Consider the following 21,751-nt stretch of genomic DNA (forward strand, 5'->3'; position numbering starts at 1 on the left):
GGTGAGACCTTTCCGGCTTTTTAACATGCACTGTTGTCGCTGTGGGCACTTTATTGTTATGTATGGTCCAGAATGTATGCACATCAGCATTAATTCCTTTTAACACCTTTTTGTCTATATATACATGTATCTTCTTTAACACGACTCTTTATCATTTTGAATTAAAGGTTACGTTTTATTGGAACTCTCATTGCTTGTTATATACATTAATTCTACTAGAGAGAACTGTGACTGTCACCATTGGTGGCCACATTTAGCTGGTCTTATAATTTTAATTTATGAAACAAAAGTTAAAATGACCGTTAGATTTTAAATGATGACTTGTGGATTTAATGTTTTTTTCAATACATTCCTCAAACACCTACTCCCATACCTCTGCAGAACCAAGTAGGCAGTTGTTAAGAAAAGTTCCTGAAAGATTAACTGAATATTTTTTTATGTTTTCACAGTATTTTCCACTTTTTCTGGGAATAAAAGGACTGACTGGAACCATGGAGGCAAGCTTTTCCACAATTGCCCCTTCAAACATTGCTGACCTGTTTGTGGCAGAACAGCGCAGCCGCATGCTTTCCATCTATTACTTCACTGCACCTCTTGGCTGGTAAGTGTGTTACCTGAACATGTGCTAATGGCTTCTTCATCAGGCAGATTCCTCCTGAAATCCACATGAAAAAGATTCTCAAAACCGCTGCTAAAAATGAAGATAGTGCACAGCAATGTGAAAACAACATTGCTGTGCACATATTCAGTGTTCTGTAACTTCTGGTTTGGAAACTATGAAGTAACATAGTCATTGTGTGATTTTTCCACTATAGTGTAAAATAAAAAGAAAAAACTCTGGTGGTAGAGCAACCACAAATAAAGAGGGCAAGAACCACTAATGAAGCCTCTTCAGGAAGTGGCCTCGCCTAGTAACTCTGCCAGTGGTACAAAGACGTTGTGGGAACATACCCTAACAGTAAGTTTAGACATGGTGGATTGATTTGCTGTGGATTTCCCATAAGGATTCAGCACCATCAATTAATTGCAAATGTACAATGGATATGGATGGGATTTTACAAACAACCTACACATGCCGCAACACGTTCACCTGAAATCTCCTAGATTGGAAGAGAGTGGGTTTACACTTCTATTTCTTGTACAGCATTCTTATTTCGCAGCTGTTTTTCTACTACCCTGCCTGACTTTTTCACAGTACTATATAGATATAATGTTCTGAAATGATGACCAATTTGTTTCTTGTTTGTATAACAGTGGCCTTGGATACACTATTGGGTCTAAAGTGACAAGCGCGGCAGGTGGTGACTGGCACTGGGCCTTTTTGGGTAAGTACTAAACCTGGGGGATTCTTGTGGATAATCTCTAAATTTTAAAGATAATCCCTATACAGTCTTAATGGAACTACTTCCGTATCCACAGTTTACTAAAGGTAACCTTACATTGTACATGCAGTCTAATCTGCGGACAGCACAGTATAGCGGAGAAGCTGAGCAGAATGATATAAATGTATGTTAGGAAAGATTCAGTATAACTTGCATTTTATTCTTTGAAATTCCTGGTGGTAGTATGTAAGGAGTCCAGTGGCGGTCCTACTACGTGACTGACAGCTATCTGTGCATGCACAGTCATACGGGCAAGATTATCAATCACTGATTAGGACCGCCCACTGGACTTATATACATACTAATATGGATCTCAATAAATATAATACGAGTTTTACTGAAACTTTTTTAACAAGAATGTATATCAATCTGCTCAGCTCCTCCTGCTCTATAACATCCTGCATGGAGATCAGATACCATTTTCAACACAAGTTCCCTTTAAACTAGACTGTGGTCACTTTCTTTTTGTGGTGATACCACTGTATATAACATATAATGCCTCTTATGTCTCTCTTCTGTGACACAGGTTACCCCTGGTCTGGGCCTTATAGCAGTCCTGCTAACTATCAGCTTTGTCAAGGAACCTCCCAGAGAAGCTTTTGACTGGAACAATAGTGAATTACCAAACTGTAATAGTTGGATGATGGATTTGAAAGAACTGTTAAATAAGTGAGTGTTTTCTGTGTAGTGACTGTTTTTGCTGATTTACCATCAGACTTCTGTGTTATTGACATGTTTCTTCCTTTTTCATTCTCTGCAGCAAAAGTTTTATACTTTCTACTCTTGGGACTATGAGTGTAAAATTTGTAGCTAGTGCCATTGAGTTCTGGGCTCCTTCTTTCTTGATACAAACACGGATTGTCATCCAACAAAAGGTGCCATGTCAGACTGAAGTGTGCAACTATCATGACAGGTACAAGTTTATCAAACCTTAATTTTACTTTCACTGGAGAGGGGTGTTGGTGATATAATATTTTCTCTATGCCAGACCAGTTTCCTGGTGTTAACAAAAAGTCACATATTATGGTGGATGTCATATTTGCTCAATAATTGTCAACTTTTTCTCTTTCTCTGCCAAGAGCATAATTTTTGGTGGAATCTTCTTGTAGCCATATGATTGAGTTGTGAAGATAAGTAAATATGTTGCATGCTTTGCACCTCTCACTCCTGCTGTAAATAACACTCTACCTCCTTTTACTTTTCTTTCTCATTACCCCAGACTAGTTCCACCATTGCAGCTGCTTCCTGCAGAGATTTGCATTTGAGACATGAAATGGCCTCCATGTTATGATCACATGACCTGTGCTTCAGGAAAAAAAGAGACAGATTCCGGGCTCGGTTTCTGTTCTCACTACTGGATATGACATATACTGAACTTTCCGCAGTCAGATGTACCCACTCAAAGAGTGAGTTTCCTACTGCATCAAGAGACAGATTCCGGGCTCGGTTTCTGTTCTCGCTACTAGACATGACATTTAAAGACTTTATGCAGTTAGACGCATTCAAGGATCAACCTATGTCTACGTCACATGGCCTATCATTATTGGGGCCACACTGAAGACTTTTGGGCAGCACGGTAGCACAGTTGTTAGCACTGTTATGTTGCAGTGCTGAGGTTCAAATAACCAAATAACCAATAACAACATCTGCATGGAGTTTGTATGTTCTCCCCGTGTTTGCGTGGGTTTCCTCCGGGTACTCCGGTTTCCTCCCACACTCCAAAGACATACTGATAGGGAATGAATTAATAAAAATTGAATATTTGACACCTTGAATGAAGTTAGTATTCAGTATATACTGAAATAGCAGTATACATGAGCTTCTGTACATATCTTCACAGGGCTTTATAGAGCAAATATGGTTCCCCCAACACATAGAAGCCTCAGATTGGGCCTTGATTCTAACAGATCCACACATTACATTCAATGTCCTGTGCCCTCATATATGGGCAGCCTCTATTATAGGAATTATAGAAGTAATCAATCATAAATCTGAGTGAGAATTCCCAGTGGTCCGACATACATTTTATTAATGGTACTTGACAGGATAAGTACATCCTGGCTTACAGATGGGAACAATAGCTTGCAATATGCTTTTTAGGATCATACAATCAAGAATACAACCATGCAAACTTTATCGATATACATTGGTAATAGTATGGCTCAAACTAAATAGCTCAGTGGGTCTCGATAAGCATACTGCATTTACATTGTGAAATGTATTATCTGCTGGATCTGCATTGGAGAAGTGTAAGTGCTGTCATTGTGAAGTGGAAGCATCTAGGAGTAACAACAGCACAGGCACAAAGAGGTAGACCAGACAAACCCAAAGAGCGGAGTCTTTCGTGTTTACGTCAGCTTGCAGGTGGGTTCGTACTCGCCTGCATCATATTTTCTTTTAGCGGCTTTTCAAGATATTGCAAAGTTGTACCATTGAAGTGAACAATGCAGCAGTATAAATCTCCTCGAACAGGTGATTAGAAGGAGTGCCAATACACGGAGCATGACTGATCTATTATTGATTACTTATCTGTGATTATACTTGTGTATCTACACAGTGAATGTATGAATATCTGTGTGCGTATACATCTCTGGATCATGACAAAGTGGAGCCCAAACACAGGTCTAGAAAAGGATAGAGCACTGGCCTAATACTGTGGGGCGGAAGCCGGCATGACGGTGGTGCGGCATAGGTGGGGACAGGTATAGGGAGGATGGGGACAGGTGGGGGCCGCTTATAAGGCCATGATGGGAGTGGTCTGGTCTCTTTCCCCACTTCCAGGGCACAATGCAAGTTCTCTCACCTGGATAATGTCGGTGGAACAGCTGCTAGAGGCCCTAATGATGGTGGCCATGGAGCACCTCCCTGGCTGGCTGGAGGAACAAGTGGCCCGGATCACCGGCTGCGGACCAGGATCATCGTCCCTGCAAGTGCGGCGCCCTCGTCACACTAGGTCGCCGGTAAGGCTGTCCCCTGACTGAGCCCCAAGACCCAGGCGCCGGCAGAAGAGCCCCTCCATAGACCCTCCGGTGCCCTCCCCTCCTGCCAGACGGGAGGAATTTGCCGTCGTGGCCGGTGTCTGCAACGGTGAGCGGGCCTCTGCCCATGAGGTGGACGGGGCCTGCGTGCGCTGATGGAGCAGGAAGTGCTCCGGCGGGCCACGGCGGTGAGGTGCTGGCCGGACAGCCTTGCACACCCGGCCACTATGAAAGGAAACATCCTGGATTGGCCTTGGAGGAGGCATTGCGGCCGCGGGCGGCATTAGTGCAGGAGAGGCAGCGGCGGCGCGAACTGCAGGACATGCGGTCATGTGACCAGGAGGACCTGCGGTCGTGTAGCAGGGAGGTTTTTGTAGTCCCATTTTCGTCCGCCCTGCCCGCTAGTCTCGCACAGCCCTACGTGCCTGGTACTCAAGGCCAGCCCAGCACCTTGGCCCCCGGGGAGATTCCTCCCTTCTTCCCCCCTTCAGCGGCAGCAGGGGATGCCTTCATCATAGCGGGAGCAGCAGCACCAGGACGGGCAACAGCTGGTGACCAGGACGGTCGACTGGATGCTGGATTTCCGGCCGGTGTGGCGGCACCCACGCCCGGTGAGTATTACCCTATGTCATGTCTGTTTCCCCCCATATTAATGTCACAGAGTGTAGTGCAGTCAGATTGCGGGCGATTTAGAGGGATGTGCAGGAGGAGGGAATACAGTGGGACCCACCTCAGAAGTTGTATCCTCGCAAGAAGGGGTGAGTATCCAGAATATGCTCACAGTTTTGAAAAATTGCGCGGCCACACTGGAGGCTCACAGTCTAACACCGGCTCCAGTGTCAGCCTGGGTCCCATTGGGAGCTGGGGTCGGGAGGAGTGAGGGGGTAAGGCAGGGGGAAGGAGTTTCTCAGGCACCAGCAGCAGGTACTGCGCCCATGTCAGATCAGACCATGAAAGAAAAAGAGGATAAGGGTAATCTGGACTATAGGGCACGGGGCGAGGTATACGTCTGCTACGAGTGCATCCTGGGTGCCCACTTAAAGAAAGAGGTGAAAGAGCAGATTTGGAGGGATGAGTACGTCAAAATATTTTCCCTCCTGCCGTTTAACTTAGACAAGAATAAGAGTGATGATAATAATAAGGAGGACGAGAAAAAACGGAGTTGGCGGTTAATCCCACAAACTTTCTCCAATTGGTAGCAGGCTTTCAATATCCTAGCAAGTGTCATAGGGGAAGAGGCACCGGAGAACTGTTAGGCCATGTTTTGCTATCTAGATGCTATAGGGGAGGCATATAGAGTATACGGGGGGCAAACCTGGCTTAGGTACGACGAACAATTTTGGCAAAGAAAGGCAGTCAGACCATCGAACAGATGGGACCAGAAGGATATACGGCTGTGGTTGAGGGTAATGGCCCTGGCTAGGTTCGGGCAGTGTTTACCAGGCGGGGCCGGGTTACCCGGCCACGGAAGTAGGGGAAAAGATAATGGACAGTCGGGATAAGCAGATGGGCAGAGGTCAGGATTATGCTGGTAATTTAATGAGAGCCAGTGTAAGTTCGGTACCGGGTGTAGATACAAGCACGTCTGCTCATTCTGTAATGGTTCCTCACACGGAGCAGATAGATGTTTCAAGAAAGGATGGGGGGACACTCCCAGCATTTCCCAAAGAACTGACTATTTAGAAATGCTTCCCTTTCTAAATAGATTCCCGGATAGGGCAACAGCGGAGCTGCTGGCGGCGGGCTTCGAGGTGGGTTTTAGGATCCCTTCCATCTCGGTTGAGGTTCCCTTTACCAATAGAAACTTGAAATCAGCCTACCAGTATCCATCAGTCGTCATAGATAAATTAAAAAAGGAAGTGGCATTAGGCAGAATGGCAGGGCCATTCAAGGATTTACCGTTGGAAAATGGTAGTGGTTCCAAAAAGAAACCCAATAAATTTAGGTTAATCCACCATCTCTTGTATCCGAGGGGTAGTTCGGTGAACGACAGCATTGCGGCGGAATTAATTTTCATAGTTTATACCTCTTGATGAAGTGGTTGCGTGGGTAAGGAAATTAGGGAAATGTGATGGGAAGCTTATGGCCAATGAGGGGGCGTTCAGGTTACTGCCAGTGCACCCTGATAGTGTCCGACTGCTGGGTTGTTTCTGGGACAGAGCATATTTCATAGATCGCTGCCTGCCAATGGGCTGTTCCATTCCTTGCTCTCTGTTCAGTTGCTTCCTTGAATGGGTCGTTGGGGACTTGTCTGGTCGGGTAACCGATCATTCATTATCCGGACGATTTTTTGTGCTTCGGCCCAAAAGAGTCACCGTGGTGTGAATCCACATTGCACGCCATGGAATGGATGGCGGAGCTATTTGGTGTCCCCCTGGCACCCGGGAAAGCCGAGGGCCCGTCCTCGCGTATTTGTTTTCTGGGGATCGTTATTGATTCAGAGAAGTGGGAACTCAGGTTACCAGAGGAGAAAGTGGTGGCATTAAGGGCCGAAGTTGCAAGGGCTAGGTGGCTAAAAAAGATGACGTTGAGGGAGACACAATCACTGTTAGGCAAGTTGAATTTTGCATGTAAGGTAATGCCAATGGGGCGTGTCTTCTCCAGAAGGTTGGCGGGGGTGACGGCGGGCGTAAAGGCCCCTCACCATTACATTAGCTTGTCAAAAGAGCATAAGGAGGATTTGTCAGTGTGGGCCACCTTCCTTGAAGGGTATAATGGGCGTTCTTTGATAATGGAGCAGGTGATGGACAATGTTGACTTAGAGCTGTTTACGGATGCAGCAGGTAGCATAGGTTTTGGTGCTTATTTCAGGGGCCAGTGGTGTGCGGAGGAATGGCTCAAGTGTTGTAGGGGGGCAGGGCTGGTAAAAAACATAGCATTGCTGGAAATTTTTCCGATAATGGTGGCAGTGACACTGTAGGGTCAGCAATTTCGCAACAAATGGATTCGTTTCCGCTGTTACATCATGGGGGTAGTGTTGGTGGTTAACAATATGATGGCATCTTCTCCACCAGTAATCAGGGTGTTAAGGCAACTGGTATTGGATTGTTTAGTAATAAACGCCTGCATAACAGCTTCACACATACCAGGTGAAAGGAATTCAATTGCTGACGCCCTTTCTCGCTTCCAGTGGGATCGCTTTCGGTCGCTGGCCCCGGAGGCAGAGGAGAGGGGGCTTGAGTGACCGCAACACTTATGGAACTTGGTATTTGTGCAGCCCAACCATTAGTTAATTCATCCCTATCCCTTAGCACATGGAAGGCCTATCAAGCAGCTTGGGGGCTGTGGGAGGGTTGGGGAAGGGGTATAGGTAACGGCTTGTTCGAAGAAGACCAGGTAGGCTTGCTGCTCCTATGGTTAGGTGAAGGGGCTCGGGAGGATTGGTCAGTATCCAAGGTAAATCAGTTGATCGCTGGCCTGGGATTCAGCTTTAGGACCAGGGGTGTTAGGGATCAGACGAAGAATCCCCTAGTAAAGCAGGCAGTTAAGGATTTTCATCAGGGGTAGGCACAGAGGGATGGTCAACGTCCGGTGTCGTTTAAGCTCCTGGAATGTTTGAGAAAAGAACTGCAAGGTGTCTGCAGCTCTGAGCATGGGATAAGGCTCTTCTGGTTAGCGAGCTGGTAGCTCCATATAAGAAAAAAGGTGGGGGGTTCTAACAGGGGATGTGTTTGCAAAAAAGAAGGGGTTGAATTTGGGTTGAGACATTCAAAAACAGACCAGCTGGGGAGAGGGAAGAAGGTATGGTTGGGAGCGGTGGGAGGGTGAGGGATGTGCCCTTAAGAAACCTTCCAGCGTTTCAGGGGGCTGGGGCGGAATTCGGTCGGGCCACTGTTGTGTCACGAAGATGGAACATTTTTATCACAGTACCAATTCACTAGCATTTTTAGGAGGTGTCTGAGTAAGTTGGGATTGAATCCATGCAATTTTGCCTCTCACTCCTTTTGGATAGGGGCTGCTACAGAAGCTATGGCCTGCAGCTTGAACGCAGAAACCATAAAACGCATAGGGAGGTGGGAATCAAGACGGGAGGCGATAGTTAACTGGTGATAAATGTGTATTAGTGTTTTTAATTATATATTGTCTTCTGCTTAGGTCCCTCTCTACTGGTTTGGATAATCGGCCACTCCTATGTCCATTGGGGCGCCGTGCGGGGAGACGTGCGATGAGATGGAAGGCAACTCGGCGTCTCAAGGAACAAAGCCGTTATATGCTGGCTGGGGTTTAGGGGGATGGGTTGGAGCAAGTATTGCAGGAAGTGACTAAGTTCGTTCGTATGGATCGCACCCCAGACATACTGCTATTACACGTTGGGGGTAATGACTCAGGGGTTCGGTCGTGGAGGGAACTAATTAGAGACGTTAAACACAATTTTTCATGGCTTTGGGCATCTTTTCCGGGGATGACAACAGTCTGCTCAGAGATTGTTCCCCGCAAGAATTGGCGAAACGTCAGGTCTATAAAGAGTCTGAATAGGGCACAGAGGAAGGTGAACAGGGTGGTTTCAAGGTTGGTTCCGAAAACAATGGGGTGTCAAGTCGGCATTTTGACTTGGAGAATGGCTTGGAGGATTTTTGGTTGAGAGACAGAGTTCATTTGCACGATGTCGGAATTGATGTACGGTCATAAACCTTGCGGGGGGCATCGAGCAGGCGATGTTTATGAGAGGAAGGGGGGTCTTGAGTGCTTAAGGTCCTTAACCCCTTAACTACCGGTGCCGTATTAGTACGCACTTTTGCGTACTGCCCGTTCAGTGAGGGCTGCTGCACTGAGCCCTCACTGAACGGAACACATGTCAGCTGATTCTTATAGCTGACATGTGCCCGCAACAGCCCCAGGTGGAATCGCGATCCACCCGCGGCTGTTAACATGTTAAATGCCGCTGTCAATCTCCGACAGCGGCATTTAGCGCGCGCTTCCTGGAAGCGCGTCCTAAGCCCCGCCCACCGGCGACCCCGTCACGTGATCGCGGGTCACCGATGGGTGGGCATGACAACCCAGGGTCTAAAGCAGACGCCTATGGTTGTCATGATCTTGTCGCTATGAGCGCCACCTAGTGGTCGGCGCTCATAGCACAGGACCATTTCTGCTGCATGCAGGGGACCTGCTCGTCCCCTGTATGTAGCAGAGGCGATCGGACAGTTGCTGCTTCTAGTCTCCTATGGAGACTATTGAAGCATGAAAAAAGTTTAAAAAAAAAGTTTTTAAAAATATAAAAAAAAATAAAAAAATGTAAAAGTTTAAATCACCCCCCTTTCGCCCCATTCAAAATAAAATATATATATAAAAAAAAACCTACATACACATATTTGGGATTGCCGCATTCAGAATCGCCCGATCTATCAATATAAAAAAAGAATTAATCCGATCGGTAAACGGCGTAACGAGAAAAAAATTCTAAACGCCAGAATTACGTTTTTTGGTCGCCGCAAAATTGCAATAAAATGCAATAATGGGGGCGATCAAAACATCGGATCTACCCCAACATGTTATCAATAACAACGACAGCCCGGCGCGCAAAAAATAAGCCCTCACCCAGCCCCAGATCACGAAAAATGGAGACGCTATAGGTCTCGGAAAATGGCACTATTTTTTTTTTTTTTTTTTTACCAAATTTTGGAATTTTTTTTCACCACTTAAATATAAAAGAACCTATACATGTTTGGTGTCTATGAACTCGTAATGTCCTATAGAATAAGAATGGCAGGTCAGTTATAGCATTCAGTGAACGTGGTAAAAAATAAAAATAAAAAACCACTGTGGTATTGCACTTTTTTAGCAATTTTACCGCACTTGGAATTTTTTTCCCGTTTTCTCGTACAGGATATGGTAAAACTAGTAATGGCGTTGAAAAGTACAACTCGTCCCGCAAAAAATAAGCCCTCATATGGCCATATTGACCAAAAAATAAAAACGCTATGGCTCTGGGAACAAGGGGAGCAAAAAACGAAAATGCAAAAACGGAAAATGCTCCGGGGCTTAAGGGGTTAAAGTTGGTCATAAATTGGTATGGGAGTGCCCACAGGACATGGATCCCTCGGTTATAAGTGGTATTTGGGTCTGGTGATTTGTGGCACTCAAGGCAAAAAGGAATGTCGAGTCACGGGTGTGGCGGTTTCAAACCTTTTCTGAACCCCTGTTTCAAGGGGTTCTTGGTGCTCCCGAACTTGAGGTTCGCGCCTGGGAGTAAGTGGAGTTGTGTCATTGGGATCACCAGACTCATTTTAGATTCAAGGACCTTAGCAAGTCTATATATACAGTACAGACCAAAAGTTTGGACACACCTTCTCATTTAAAGATTTTTCTGTATTTTCATGACTTTGAAAATTGTACACTCACACTGAAGGCATCAAAACTATGAATTAACACATGTGGAATTATATACTTAACAAAAAAGTGTGAAACAACTGAAAAAATGTCTTATATTCTAGGTTCTTCAAAGTAGCCACCTTTTGCTTTGATGACTGCTTTGCACACTATTGGCATTCTCTTGATGAGCTTCAAGAGGTAGTCACTGGAGATGGTTTTCACTTCAAAGGTGTGCCCTGTCAGGTTTAATAAGTGGGATTCCTTGCCTTAAAAATGGGGTTGGGATCATCAGTTGTGCTGTGCAGAAGTCATGTGGATACACAGCTGATAGTCCTACTGACTAGACTGTTAGAATTTGTATTATGGCAAGAAAAAAGCTGCTAAGTAAAGAAAAACGAGTGGCCATCATTACTTTAAGAAATGAAGGTCAGTCAGTCTGAAAAATGGGCAAACTTTGAATGTGTCCCCAAGTGCAGTTGCAAAAACCATCAAGCGCTACAAAGAAACTGGCTCACATGAGGACCACCCCAGGAAAGGAAGACCAAGAGTCACCTCTGCTTCTGAGGATAAGTTTATCCGAGTCACCAGCCTCAGAAATCGCAGGTTAACAGCTGCTCAGATTAGAGACCAGGTCAATGCCACACAGAGTTCTAGCAGCAGACACATCTCTACAACAACTGTTAAGAGGAGACTTTGTGCAGCAGGCCTTCATGGTAAAATAGCTGATAGGAAACCACTGCTAAGGACAGGCAACAAGCAGAAGAGACTTGTTTGGGCTAAAGAACACAAGGAATGGACATTAGACCAGTGGAAATCTGTGCTTTGGTCTGATGAGTCCAAATTTGAGATCTTTGGTTCCAACCACCGTGTCTTTGTGCGACACAGAAAAGGTGAACGGATGGACTCTACATGCCTGGTTCCCACCGTGAAGCATGGAGGAGGAGGTGTGATGGTGTGGGGGTGCTTTGCTGGTGACACTGTTGGGGATTTATTCAAAATTGATGGCATACTGAACCAGCATGGCTACCACAGCATCTTGCAGTGGCATGCTATTCCATCCAGTTTGCGCTTAGTTGGACCATCATTTATTTTTCAACAGGACAATGACCCCAAACACACCTCCAGGCTGTGTAATGGCTATTTGACCAAGAAGGAGAGTGATGGGGTGCTACGCCAGATGACCTGGCCTCCACAGTCACCAGAACTGAACCCAATCGAGATGGTTTGGGGTGAGCTGGACTGCAGAGTGAAGGCAAAAGGGCCAACAAGTGTTAAGCATCTCTGGGAACTCCTTCAAGATTGTTGGAAGACCATTTCCAGTTACTACCTCTTGAAGCTCATCAAGAGAATGCCAAGAGTGTGCAAAGCAGTCATCAAAGCAAAAGGTGGCTACTTTGAAGAACCTAGAATATAAGACATATTTTCAGTTGTTTCACACTTTTTTGTTAAGTATATAATTCCACATGTGTTAATTCATAGTTTTGATGCCTTCAGTGTGAATGTACAATTTTCATAGTCATGAAAATACAGAAAAATCTTTACATGAGAAGGTGTGTCCAAACTTTTAGTCTGTACTGTATATATAACACGGTTTTTATTATTGTGGTTGTAATAAAAGGCCACTGTGGCCAATTACATCCAAGCCATGATGTCTGTCGTTTTTGGGGTTGGAGTTAAGAGGGGGGCGATGGGCCAACCCACCTTGAATTGACGATACCAATGTCAAGAAAAGGCTGGAGCACTGGCCTAAGACATTGGGAAGGAAGTCGGCATGACGGGGGTGCGGCATACGTGGGGACAGGTATAGGGAGGGTGGGGGCTGCTTATAAGGCCACCGTGGGAGTGGTCTGGTCCCTTTTCACCACTTCCAGGGAACGCAAGTTCCCACCCGACCTCCCTGTGTTGGTAAAATTCACTGGTCATAGTGCCAATTTCGCATACGGTAGGCAACCATAACCTGAGTGGGAGGGATGCTTTACTTTATTTGCTAATTAATCATTGTATATCTTGTGACATGTTCAACTGTGACATGCCTGAAAGCTTTAAGATCAGCATCCTTCTAAGGCCAAGGGAAGGGCAGTCTGTCAGCCATGGTTCCCTAGAGGTTTCCTCCACAGGGGTTTTTTCCTCTCCTGAGCGCTATAGGAGGACTCCTAGTGAGTTAGCTGTTTTGTTGAGGCGGCCCTCTTACAAGAGCATGCATGCTTAGGGTCCTTGAAGTTGGTTATAAATTGGTATGGTGGTATTTGGGTCTGGCGATTTGTGGGACTCACGGCAAAAAGTCGAGTCCCAGGTGTGGCGGTTTTAAACTGTTTCTGAACCCCCATTTCTAGGGGTTATTGGTACTCCAGAGCTTGAGGTTTACGACTGGGAGTAAGTGGAGTTGTGTCATTGGGATCACCAGACTCTTCTTAGCTTCAAGGACCTTAACGCATCTATATACAGTACATATATAACACGGTTTTTATTGTTTCGGTTATAATAAAAGGCCACTGTGGCCAATTGCATCCAAGCCATGATGTCTGTCGTTTTTGGGGTTAGAGTTAAGAGGGGGGGCGGGAGGCCAACCCACCTTGAATTGACGATACCAACGTCACGTAAAGGGGCCATTGGTTGTCGATATTTTCCCCTTCTCCATTCATAACTGAACACACATCACTGTGTTGGATCTGTTGTATGAAAAATTGCTAAAAAAAAACCCAGAAAACTGACCAGCACCTCCGAAAAGAATAAAGCGACTGTGAACAGGTGCAAGCTGATTTGACTGCATAATATATAAACTAAAGAATACAGCAAAACTCTGTAAGTGCTAAGATGTATGCAAACAAGGATAAGATGGATATGGTCTAAATTGCCATTACCGGCACTAGGAAGAACTAATTTGATCAAAATGATGTTGATGCAACAAATATATATGACCCAGGTGTGGACATATCATTGAGGCAACTTGAGCAGCCGCACAAGGGCCCAAGAGATAAGAGGGTCCATTTCTGCCTTCAAAGTAGGTGGAATTTTGCATTATGATGAGCTATTGGACAGCAAAGGGCCCAAATAATGTTCTTTCACAGGGGGCCTCTTCTGTCTGTGTCCATCAGTGATATGATTCATAAAGCACCAATTTGGGTTCTGAAATATTGATTCAAGATAATCTATTATATTTTTAGAGATTTAATATGGAAGAGTAGAATTCCAATAAACAAATTGGAAAAACAGCAGCTACCAAAGAAAAAAGAGGATTGGCGTTACCTGAGGCATGTATTTCTTAGCAGCACATATGAGGTTGGTAGTTACAAGATAGGGGTCAAAAGAAACTCTAATGAGACATTTAGGAGTCGGTATTTTACCATTAGAAGCTTTGGAAGTCATAAGCTTAAAAGTGTGGCAGGAGGTAGCCAACTTTACTTTTAATGCTTAAAGTGTTGTAGGCTGGCAAGAAACTGTTAGGTCTAGATCAGGGGTCTCAAACATGTGGCCCGAGGGCCGCATGCAGCCCCTGAGGCTGCTTAATGCGGCCCGCAGGCACCAGAGCCCCCATAATTGTTCCGGCCTAGTCCTGAGGGCGGCCAAAGTCAGTGATTCTTTTCAGTTGAATGTTCTACAAGTTAGAGATTAGCATAGGCCATTTCTGCAAGATGGGGACCAGGATGAGGTATTACTACAAGACAGGGAACAGGATGGGCCATTACTACAAGATAGGGACGAGAATGGGCACATTACTACAATATGGGGACCAGGTTGGGCACATTAATATAAGATGGGGACCAGGATGGGCACATTGCTATAGGATGGGCACATTGCTATAAGATGGGGACCAGGATGGGCACATTACTACAAGATGGGGACCAGGATGGGCAATCACTACAAGTTAGGGACGAGAATGGGCACATTACTACAAGATGGGGACCAGGTTGGGCACATTAATACAAGATGGGGACCAGGTTGGTCACATTACTATAAGGTGGGGACCAGGATGGGCACATTACTACAAGATGGGGACCAGGTTGGGCACATTACTACAAGATGGGAACCAGGATGGGCACATTACTACAAGATGGGGACCAGGATGGGCACATTACTACAAGATGGGGACCAGGATGGGCACATTACTACAAGATGGGGACCAGGATGGGCACATTACTACAAGATGGGGACCAGGATGGGCACATTACTACAACATGGGGACCAGGATTGGCACATTACTACAAGATGTGGACCAGGATGGGCCCATTACTACAAGATGGGGACCAGAGTCGGCATATTACTACAAGATGGGGACCAGGGTGAGCACATTACTACAAGATGGAGACCAAGATGGGCACATTACTATAAGATGGGGACGAAGATGGGCACATTACTACAAGATGGGGACCAGGATGGGCACATTACTACAAGATGGGGACCAGGATGGGCACATTACTAAAAGATGGGGACCAAGATGGGCACATTACTACAAGATGGGGACCAGGATGGGCACATTACTACAAGATGGGGACCAGAATGGGCACATTACTACAAGATGGGGACCAGGTTGGGCACCTTACTACAAGACGAGGACCAGGATGAGGCATTACTACAAGACGGGGACCAGGATGGGCCATTACTACAAGATTGAGACCAGCAGGGGCACATTACTATAAGATGGGGACCAGGATGGGCACATTACTACAAGATGGAGACCAGGATGGGCACATTACTACAAGATGAAGACCAAGATGGGGGACATTACTACAAGATGCAGACAAGGATGGGGACATTACTACAAGATGGGGAAACTACTACAAGATGGGCACATTACTATAAGAAGTTGGTCAGAATTACTATATGGTGCTAATTGTAAGAAAAAAATCACTATGTGGCCAATTAGGGGACATAAAAAGGAAATAAAAATTGTACAAACTGTAAAATTGTAAAAACTATAAAACTGTACCATAGCCCATAAAATGAATGCCATTTAAAAGAATAAAATAAAAAAGCCAAAAATGTTCAAAAATGATCCACAAGGTGTATAGAAAAAACAATATGGTATCATTAAAAACTTCATATCATTCTGCAAAAGAATGCAGCCCTTCAAATTCACATTTTTTCTATGTGCGGCCCATATACTTAGCCGAGTTTGAGACCCCTGGTCTACATGGATGCACACTGTGCCACTATGGCAAAAAAACGTATTTCTGGGAAATAAGCTAGAATGATTTCAAGAGTGGAAACTAAAGATTGTTAAATAATTATGTCAGGTATTCACCGGAGGAGTTTTGAAAAGTTGAAAACAGCTCAAAAAGGAGTTTATGTTGTATAATAGCCTTTTCTATCAGTTTATTCAGCTCTAGCTGTTTTACATACTCAAGCTGGAACAATGAATTTAGATATAAGATTCTCAGCAGTTCTAGAGCTTAACATTTAATATAAAGCCACAAAAGGAATAATGTCAATAGCACATAAAAAACTGCTGTCTATGCAAATTGGAAACATAATGGAGCCTCATGTAGAGACATTGCAGGACTTGTGGGGGGGGATAATAGAATTGATTGATAGAATATATGGTGTAAGAGAGCCAAGAAATCTTAAAGTGGGGTTGTTGGGATATGTTGGGGAACTAACAAGTCCAGCTGCAGAACAACTGCTATGCGAAAATACTTTATCATACCACGAAAATGATTGAAGAGCATTGGTTACAGGAAGAATCACCTAGATTATTGGAAATTATTACACTGAAAGTGACTACACAGCAAGAAAGGAAAACATCACATATTGGAATCAGCAATTACGATATGGATGACACAAAGGACAGAATAATCGGGTGAGGTTCTATAGGTGGTGTTGGAAGCAAGAACTGAATGTTCTCCATAAATAGTACAAGGGTAAAATGTTCTGCAGGTCTAAAGAAAATGACTCAAGAAAATGGGTGGATATGAAGAAGGAGCCGTTTTAGGGTAGTTGTGATTGGCGGGTGGGTATAGGGGTAGACGTGAGTGGGTTTTTGCCACGTATTACAAAATTGAATACTTAACTATTGTATAGATGTACATTTATTGTATTTTAATAAAAAAATATCTGATTAAGAAAAAAAACCTCACAAGTGTTTGTATATTGTACATTTCGGCCAATGGAGGGCAGTAGATTTTATTTGACTGTGACAAATATAAAAACATGTAAAAAATAGTTATATACATACAGAAAGCAAATGCAGTGATATGATGACAGTGTGATAACTGCACATTTATTTTTTGTTTTCTTTGCATTCATAACCCATATATTTCACAGAAAGAAAGAAATTCATCATGTGCAGTATTTCTCAGTTCTGTTTTGCTGGAGGCAACTTTGCTGTTATTTACGACATATTTATATAAATCTGGCAGAGAAGTTGATAAATATGTCCCATCTTTAGGCCCTTCCTGATAATTGATGTAAATGTATGCAGGGTCAGACTGGGGTGTCTGGGGCCCACAGGGGAATTGACCCTAGGGGCCCACCCTACAGCTATATGCAAATACCTGTAAGCAGTTATCCCTGTTATAGTGGAGCGTCATCTGTACAACACAGGCGGCTCCTCCACATCTACTGTGCGAATACCATAACTGGGATGTACAATTATGGTAGTTTTCATTAAAAGAGTTCTTTGATTAAAACAAGTTATCACCGATCCACAGGTTAGGTAGGTGATAACTTATTGATTGGTAGACTCCGACCATTGGAAAACCGCACCGATCGGAAGAATGGGGAACTTTTATCCCCGACAGGACACTTTTATCCACATTTTAAAATGGATCGGCAGGTCAAACGTCTGACCGTAGTAGTGGAAGAAATAGGACTTGGGCGCCAGTAGTGGAAGAAATAGGGCACAGAGCCCTGAGCAAGTAAAGGGACTTGCTGATCAGGACTGTAGCATTAAAGCTGGATTGTGGCAAAGTAGGGAGAAGTAGAATGCCTTGAAAGCCCTAGAGTATACCACAGGGGAAGGATACTGTGTGGAAAAATGTTTCATGCTGTAAAGGAAACGTCTATAAGGCTTTGTACCCGATATCCCTTGTATATAACCCTTACCAAGTTACCATTCAGTAAAGAGTTCATTTTTGAATGGTGGTCTCCCTCATTGAACTATGAAACATCTGGTCTTGGCCAGCCCACAACAGCATAAGGCCCTCACAGCACAAGTCTACACACCCCGCCAAGACCCACACTTTCATGTAACATGCCGGGACGCTGAAGACAAGAGCCTAGTCCGCTGCCACCGCCCTGAACCACGTTACACACACACACATTTTTCTTTTGGGGAAGAGGGCAAAACACTGTCTTTAGGCTATTGGGTTCTGTATTCATCACAGCTCCCATTTAACACTTGCGTGATGAGCTTTTTGCTGTCTATAAGATAAAGGGAAACAAGGAATTGTGATGTGATCCAGGCCCAAGGCTCTGTGCACCCCGACGTTTGTATTTCCTTTATTATTTATTATTATTTATTATTATAGCGCCATTTATTCCATGGCATATTACAGGAGAAAAGGGGGTATACAGAGCAAAAACAATTACAAAAATCTTGAACAAAAACGCAACCGGTACAGGAGGAGAGAGAAACCTGCCAGCGAGGGCTCACAGTCTACAAGGGATGGGTGAGGATACAGTATACATAATCCATGAAGAATATGACAGATCCACTAAATTCAGAAATCTCTTGACTGATTCCATTTTCTCTTTATTGACATATGAAGAATTAGTGAAGTTTACATCAGGTATCAGATGCTTTTTATGCAGAACAATGTTATCAATAGCTACAAAACTGATCATGCATTGTATTTAAAGGGGTTTTTCCATGAACAAAGTTAATCCTAATCAACATTATAATCAATAGATCTTTGAATAACAGTAAGTTTCACAATTGGATGTGTTTACAAAAATGTTCCGGTGCTGAGATAATCTTATAAATGTGCCCCTGCAATGTACTGAATAATGGCTGTGTCTGACCGTCCAGGTACATGGTCTGATCATACCACATCTCCTGGGCAGGGGAGGAAACAAAAGAAAGGATACACACATTACAGCATGGAATCACAGCTGATTCTTTCTGTGAAGTAAAACATTGCTTAAAAACAGGCAGTGAAATGTTTTACCTCACAGAAAGAATCAGCTGTGATCCCCTGCTGTAAGGTCTGTAAACTCTTTTGCTTCCTCCCCTGCCCAGGAGCTGTGGTATGATCAGACCATGTTTCTGTACGGTCAGACACAGCCATTACAAAGAAATCTGTAGAATAGAAATCCTAGAATTTATCCTGACCCACAATAGTTTCCAATTTCTAGATAAATGGTACACGCAAAGAACGGGGACTGCGATGGGGACTCCGGCAGCTTGTGTATATGCAAATTTATTTATGGCACATTTTGAAAGCCAATATATTACTGCAACAAAAAATCCATTTATCAAATTTATAAAGTGATTTATCCGTTATATAGATGACATATTCATTGTGTGGGCAGGAACAGAAAAAGACTTTACCGAGTTTGTATGTTATTTAAATACCTCAAATAAGGCCAACATGCTATTCACTTTGGAGTTCAATAATTATACTCTTTTTAGACGTCACTATCTCCATTGAAAACGGTAATATGTGCACGAAGGTCTTTAAAAAAACCTATATCTACCAATTCATTCCTTCATTATAATAGTACACATCCTTTACATAACGGATTACCTTACTCCCAATTCCTAAGACTTAGGAAAATTAATAACATTGATTCAACATTTAAAGAACAAGCTGAAAAATTAAAAATTAATTTTATATCAAGGGGATAGAGACGCTCAATGCCGCCGTAGAAAAAGCATCCAAATTCTCACAGAGTTACTCAACAGACAAAAAAATAAATGTAAATTATTAAGGCCACAAAAATTTGTTTTTCATTTTAACCACTTCGCGCCAAAGCCTGTTTTTGCCTTTGTGACCAGGCCAATTTTTTCAATTCTGACCACTGTCACTTTATGAAGTAATTACTCTGGAACGCTTCAACGGATTCCCCTGATTCTGAGATTGTTTTTTAGTAACATATTGAACTTCATGATAGTGGTAACATTTCTTCGATATCACTTGTGTTTATTTGTGAAAAAATCAGAAATTTGGCAAAATTTTTTAAAATTTTGCAAATTTTAAGCTTTGAATTTTCATGCCCTTAAATCAGAGAGATATGTCACACAAAATAGTTAATAAATAACATTTCCCACATCTCTACTTTACATCAGCACAATTTTGGAACCAACATTTTTTTTTATTAGCAAGCTATAAGGGTTAAAAGTTGACCAGCGATTTCTCATTTTTCCAACAAAATTTACAAAAACATTTTTTTAGGGACCACATCTTATTTGAAGTGACTTTGAGGGGCCTTTATGACAGAAAATACCAAAAAGTGACACCATTCTAAAAACTGCACCCCTCAAGGTGCTCAAAACCACATTCAAGAAGTTTATTAACCCTTCGGGTGTTTCACGGAAATTTTTGGAATGTGGAAGAAAACAATGAACATTTACCTTTTTTTCACAAAAATGTTACTTTAGACACAGTTTTTTTATTTTCACAAGGGTAACAGGAAAAAATGGACTATACAATTTGTAGTGCAGTTTCTCATGAGCGCGCTGATACCCCATATGTGAGGGAAAACCACTGTTTGGGCGCACTGCAGGGTTCAGAAGGGAAGGAGCGCCATTAGACTTTTTGAATGTAAAATTTGCTTGAATAATTAGCAGACGCCATGTTGCGTTTGGAGAGCTCCTGATGTGCCTAAACAGTGGAAACCCCCCACAAGTGACACCATTTTGGAAACTAGACCACTTAGGGAACTTACCTAGATGTGTGGTGAGCACCTTGCACCCCCAGGTGCTTCACAGAAGTTTATAATATTGAGCCGTAAAAGTACAATTTTCACATTTTTCCCACAAAAAATGTTTTTCATCCCCTAATTTTGCATTATCATAAGGGTAACAGGAGAAATTGCACCATGAAATTTGCTGTACAATTTCTCCTGAGTATGCCGATACCCCATATGTGGGGGAAAACCACTATTTGGGTACACTGCAGGGTTCGGAAGGGAAGGAGCGCCATTTGACTTTTTGAATGCAAAATTTGTTTGAATAATTAGCGGACGCCATGTAGCATTTGGGGAGCCCCTGATGTGCCTAAACAGTGGAAATCCCCCACAAGTGACACGATTTTGGAAACTAGACCCCTTAGGGAACTTATCTAGATGTGTGGTGAGCACCTTGCACCCCCAGGTGCTTCACAGAGTTTATAATATTGAGCCGTTAAAATAAAATTTTCATATTTTTCCCACAAAAAATGTTTTTCATCCCCTAATTTTGCATTATCATAAAGATAGCAGGAGAAATTGCACCAATAAATTTGTTGCGCAATTTCTCCTGAGTACGCCGATACCCCATATGTGGGGTAAAACCACTGCTTTGGTGTACGGCAGGGTTCGGAAGAGAAAGGAGCGCTATGTTGGCTGGGATAGGTTACAGACACCATGTCACATTTGAAGAGTCGCTGACATGCCGAAACAGCAGAAACCCCACAAGTGACCCCATTTTGTAAACTACACCTCTCAAGGAATTCATCTAGGGAAGTAGTGAGTATTTTTTATTTTTTAAATTTATACCATTGGGCAGTGAAGAAAACATAATTATATTTTTACCACAAAAAAATGTTTTACCCTCAGATTTTACATTTTCACACAGGGCAATGGGTAAAAATGGTGCCGAAATGTGTCACACAATTTCTTCTAAAAGTGGCAATACCCCATATGTGGCTGTATCATACCGCTTAGCCATACGGCGAGATCTGGGAGGGATGGAGCGCTATTTGACATAGGAGAACATATTATTGTAGAATAGGCATTTGGATTTGGGAGCACAAAATTTTCTGAATTTCTTTTGGAGGGCAAGGGCCATTTTGCTTTTCCAGAGCCTTTCTGCTACCAGTAACTTGGAAGTCCCTTATATTTTTAACAGATGACGGACCTGAGTGGGGACTAGCTATTTTTGAGGAGTGAGTTGAAGCTTTTATTGGGAACATTTTACGTAACATTTATCCGGCGCTCTAGGCT

General features: G+C 43.5%; 1 protein-coding gene across 1 annotated transcript in view; it reads left to right on the forward strand.

The window, feature by feature from the left end:
* The first annotated feature begins 880 nt into the window (after positions 1 to 880).
* LOC141247385 (protein spinster homolog 1-like) overlaps positions 881 to 21,751 on the forward strand; it is a 76,700-nt gene continuing 55,829 nt past the window's right edge. Inside the window, exons 1-3 of the mRNA XM_073669211.1 lie at positions 881 to 958; positions 1,909 to 2,051; positions 2,143 to 2,257. Coding sequence (XP_073525312.1) covers positions 881 to 958; positions 1,909 to 2,051; positions 2,143 to 2,257 — 336 coding nt within the window. The remainder of the gene's footprint in view (positions 959 to 1,908; positions 2,052 to 2,142; positions 2,258 to 21,751) is intronic.

Source organism: Phyllobates terribilis, unplaced genomic scaffold (genome assembly GCF_046119375.1).
Source record: "Phyllobates terribilis strain yellow unplaced genomic scaffold, ASM4611937v1 Scaffold_2__4_contigs__length_985480577, whole genome shotgun sequence".
In the NCBI taxonomy this organism is placed as follows: Eukaryota; Metazoa; Chordata; class Amphibia; order Anura; family Dendrobatidae; genus Phyllobates; species Phyllobates terribilis.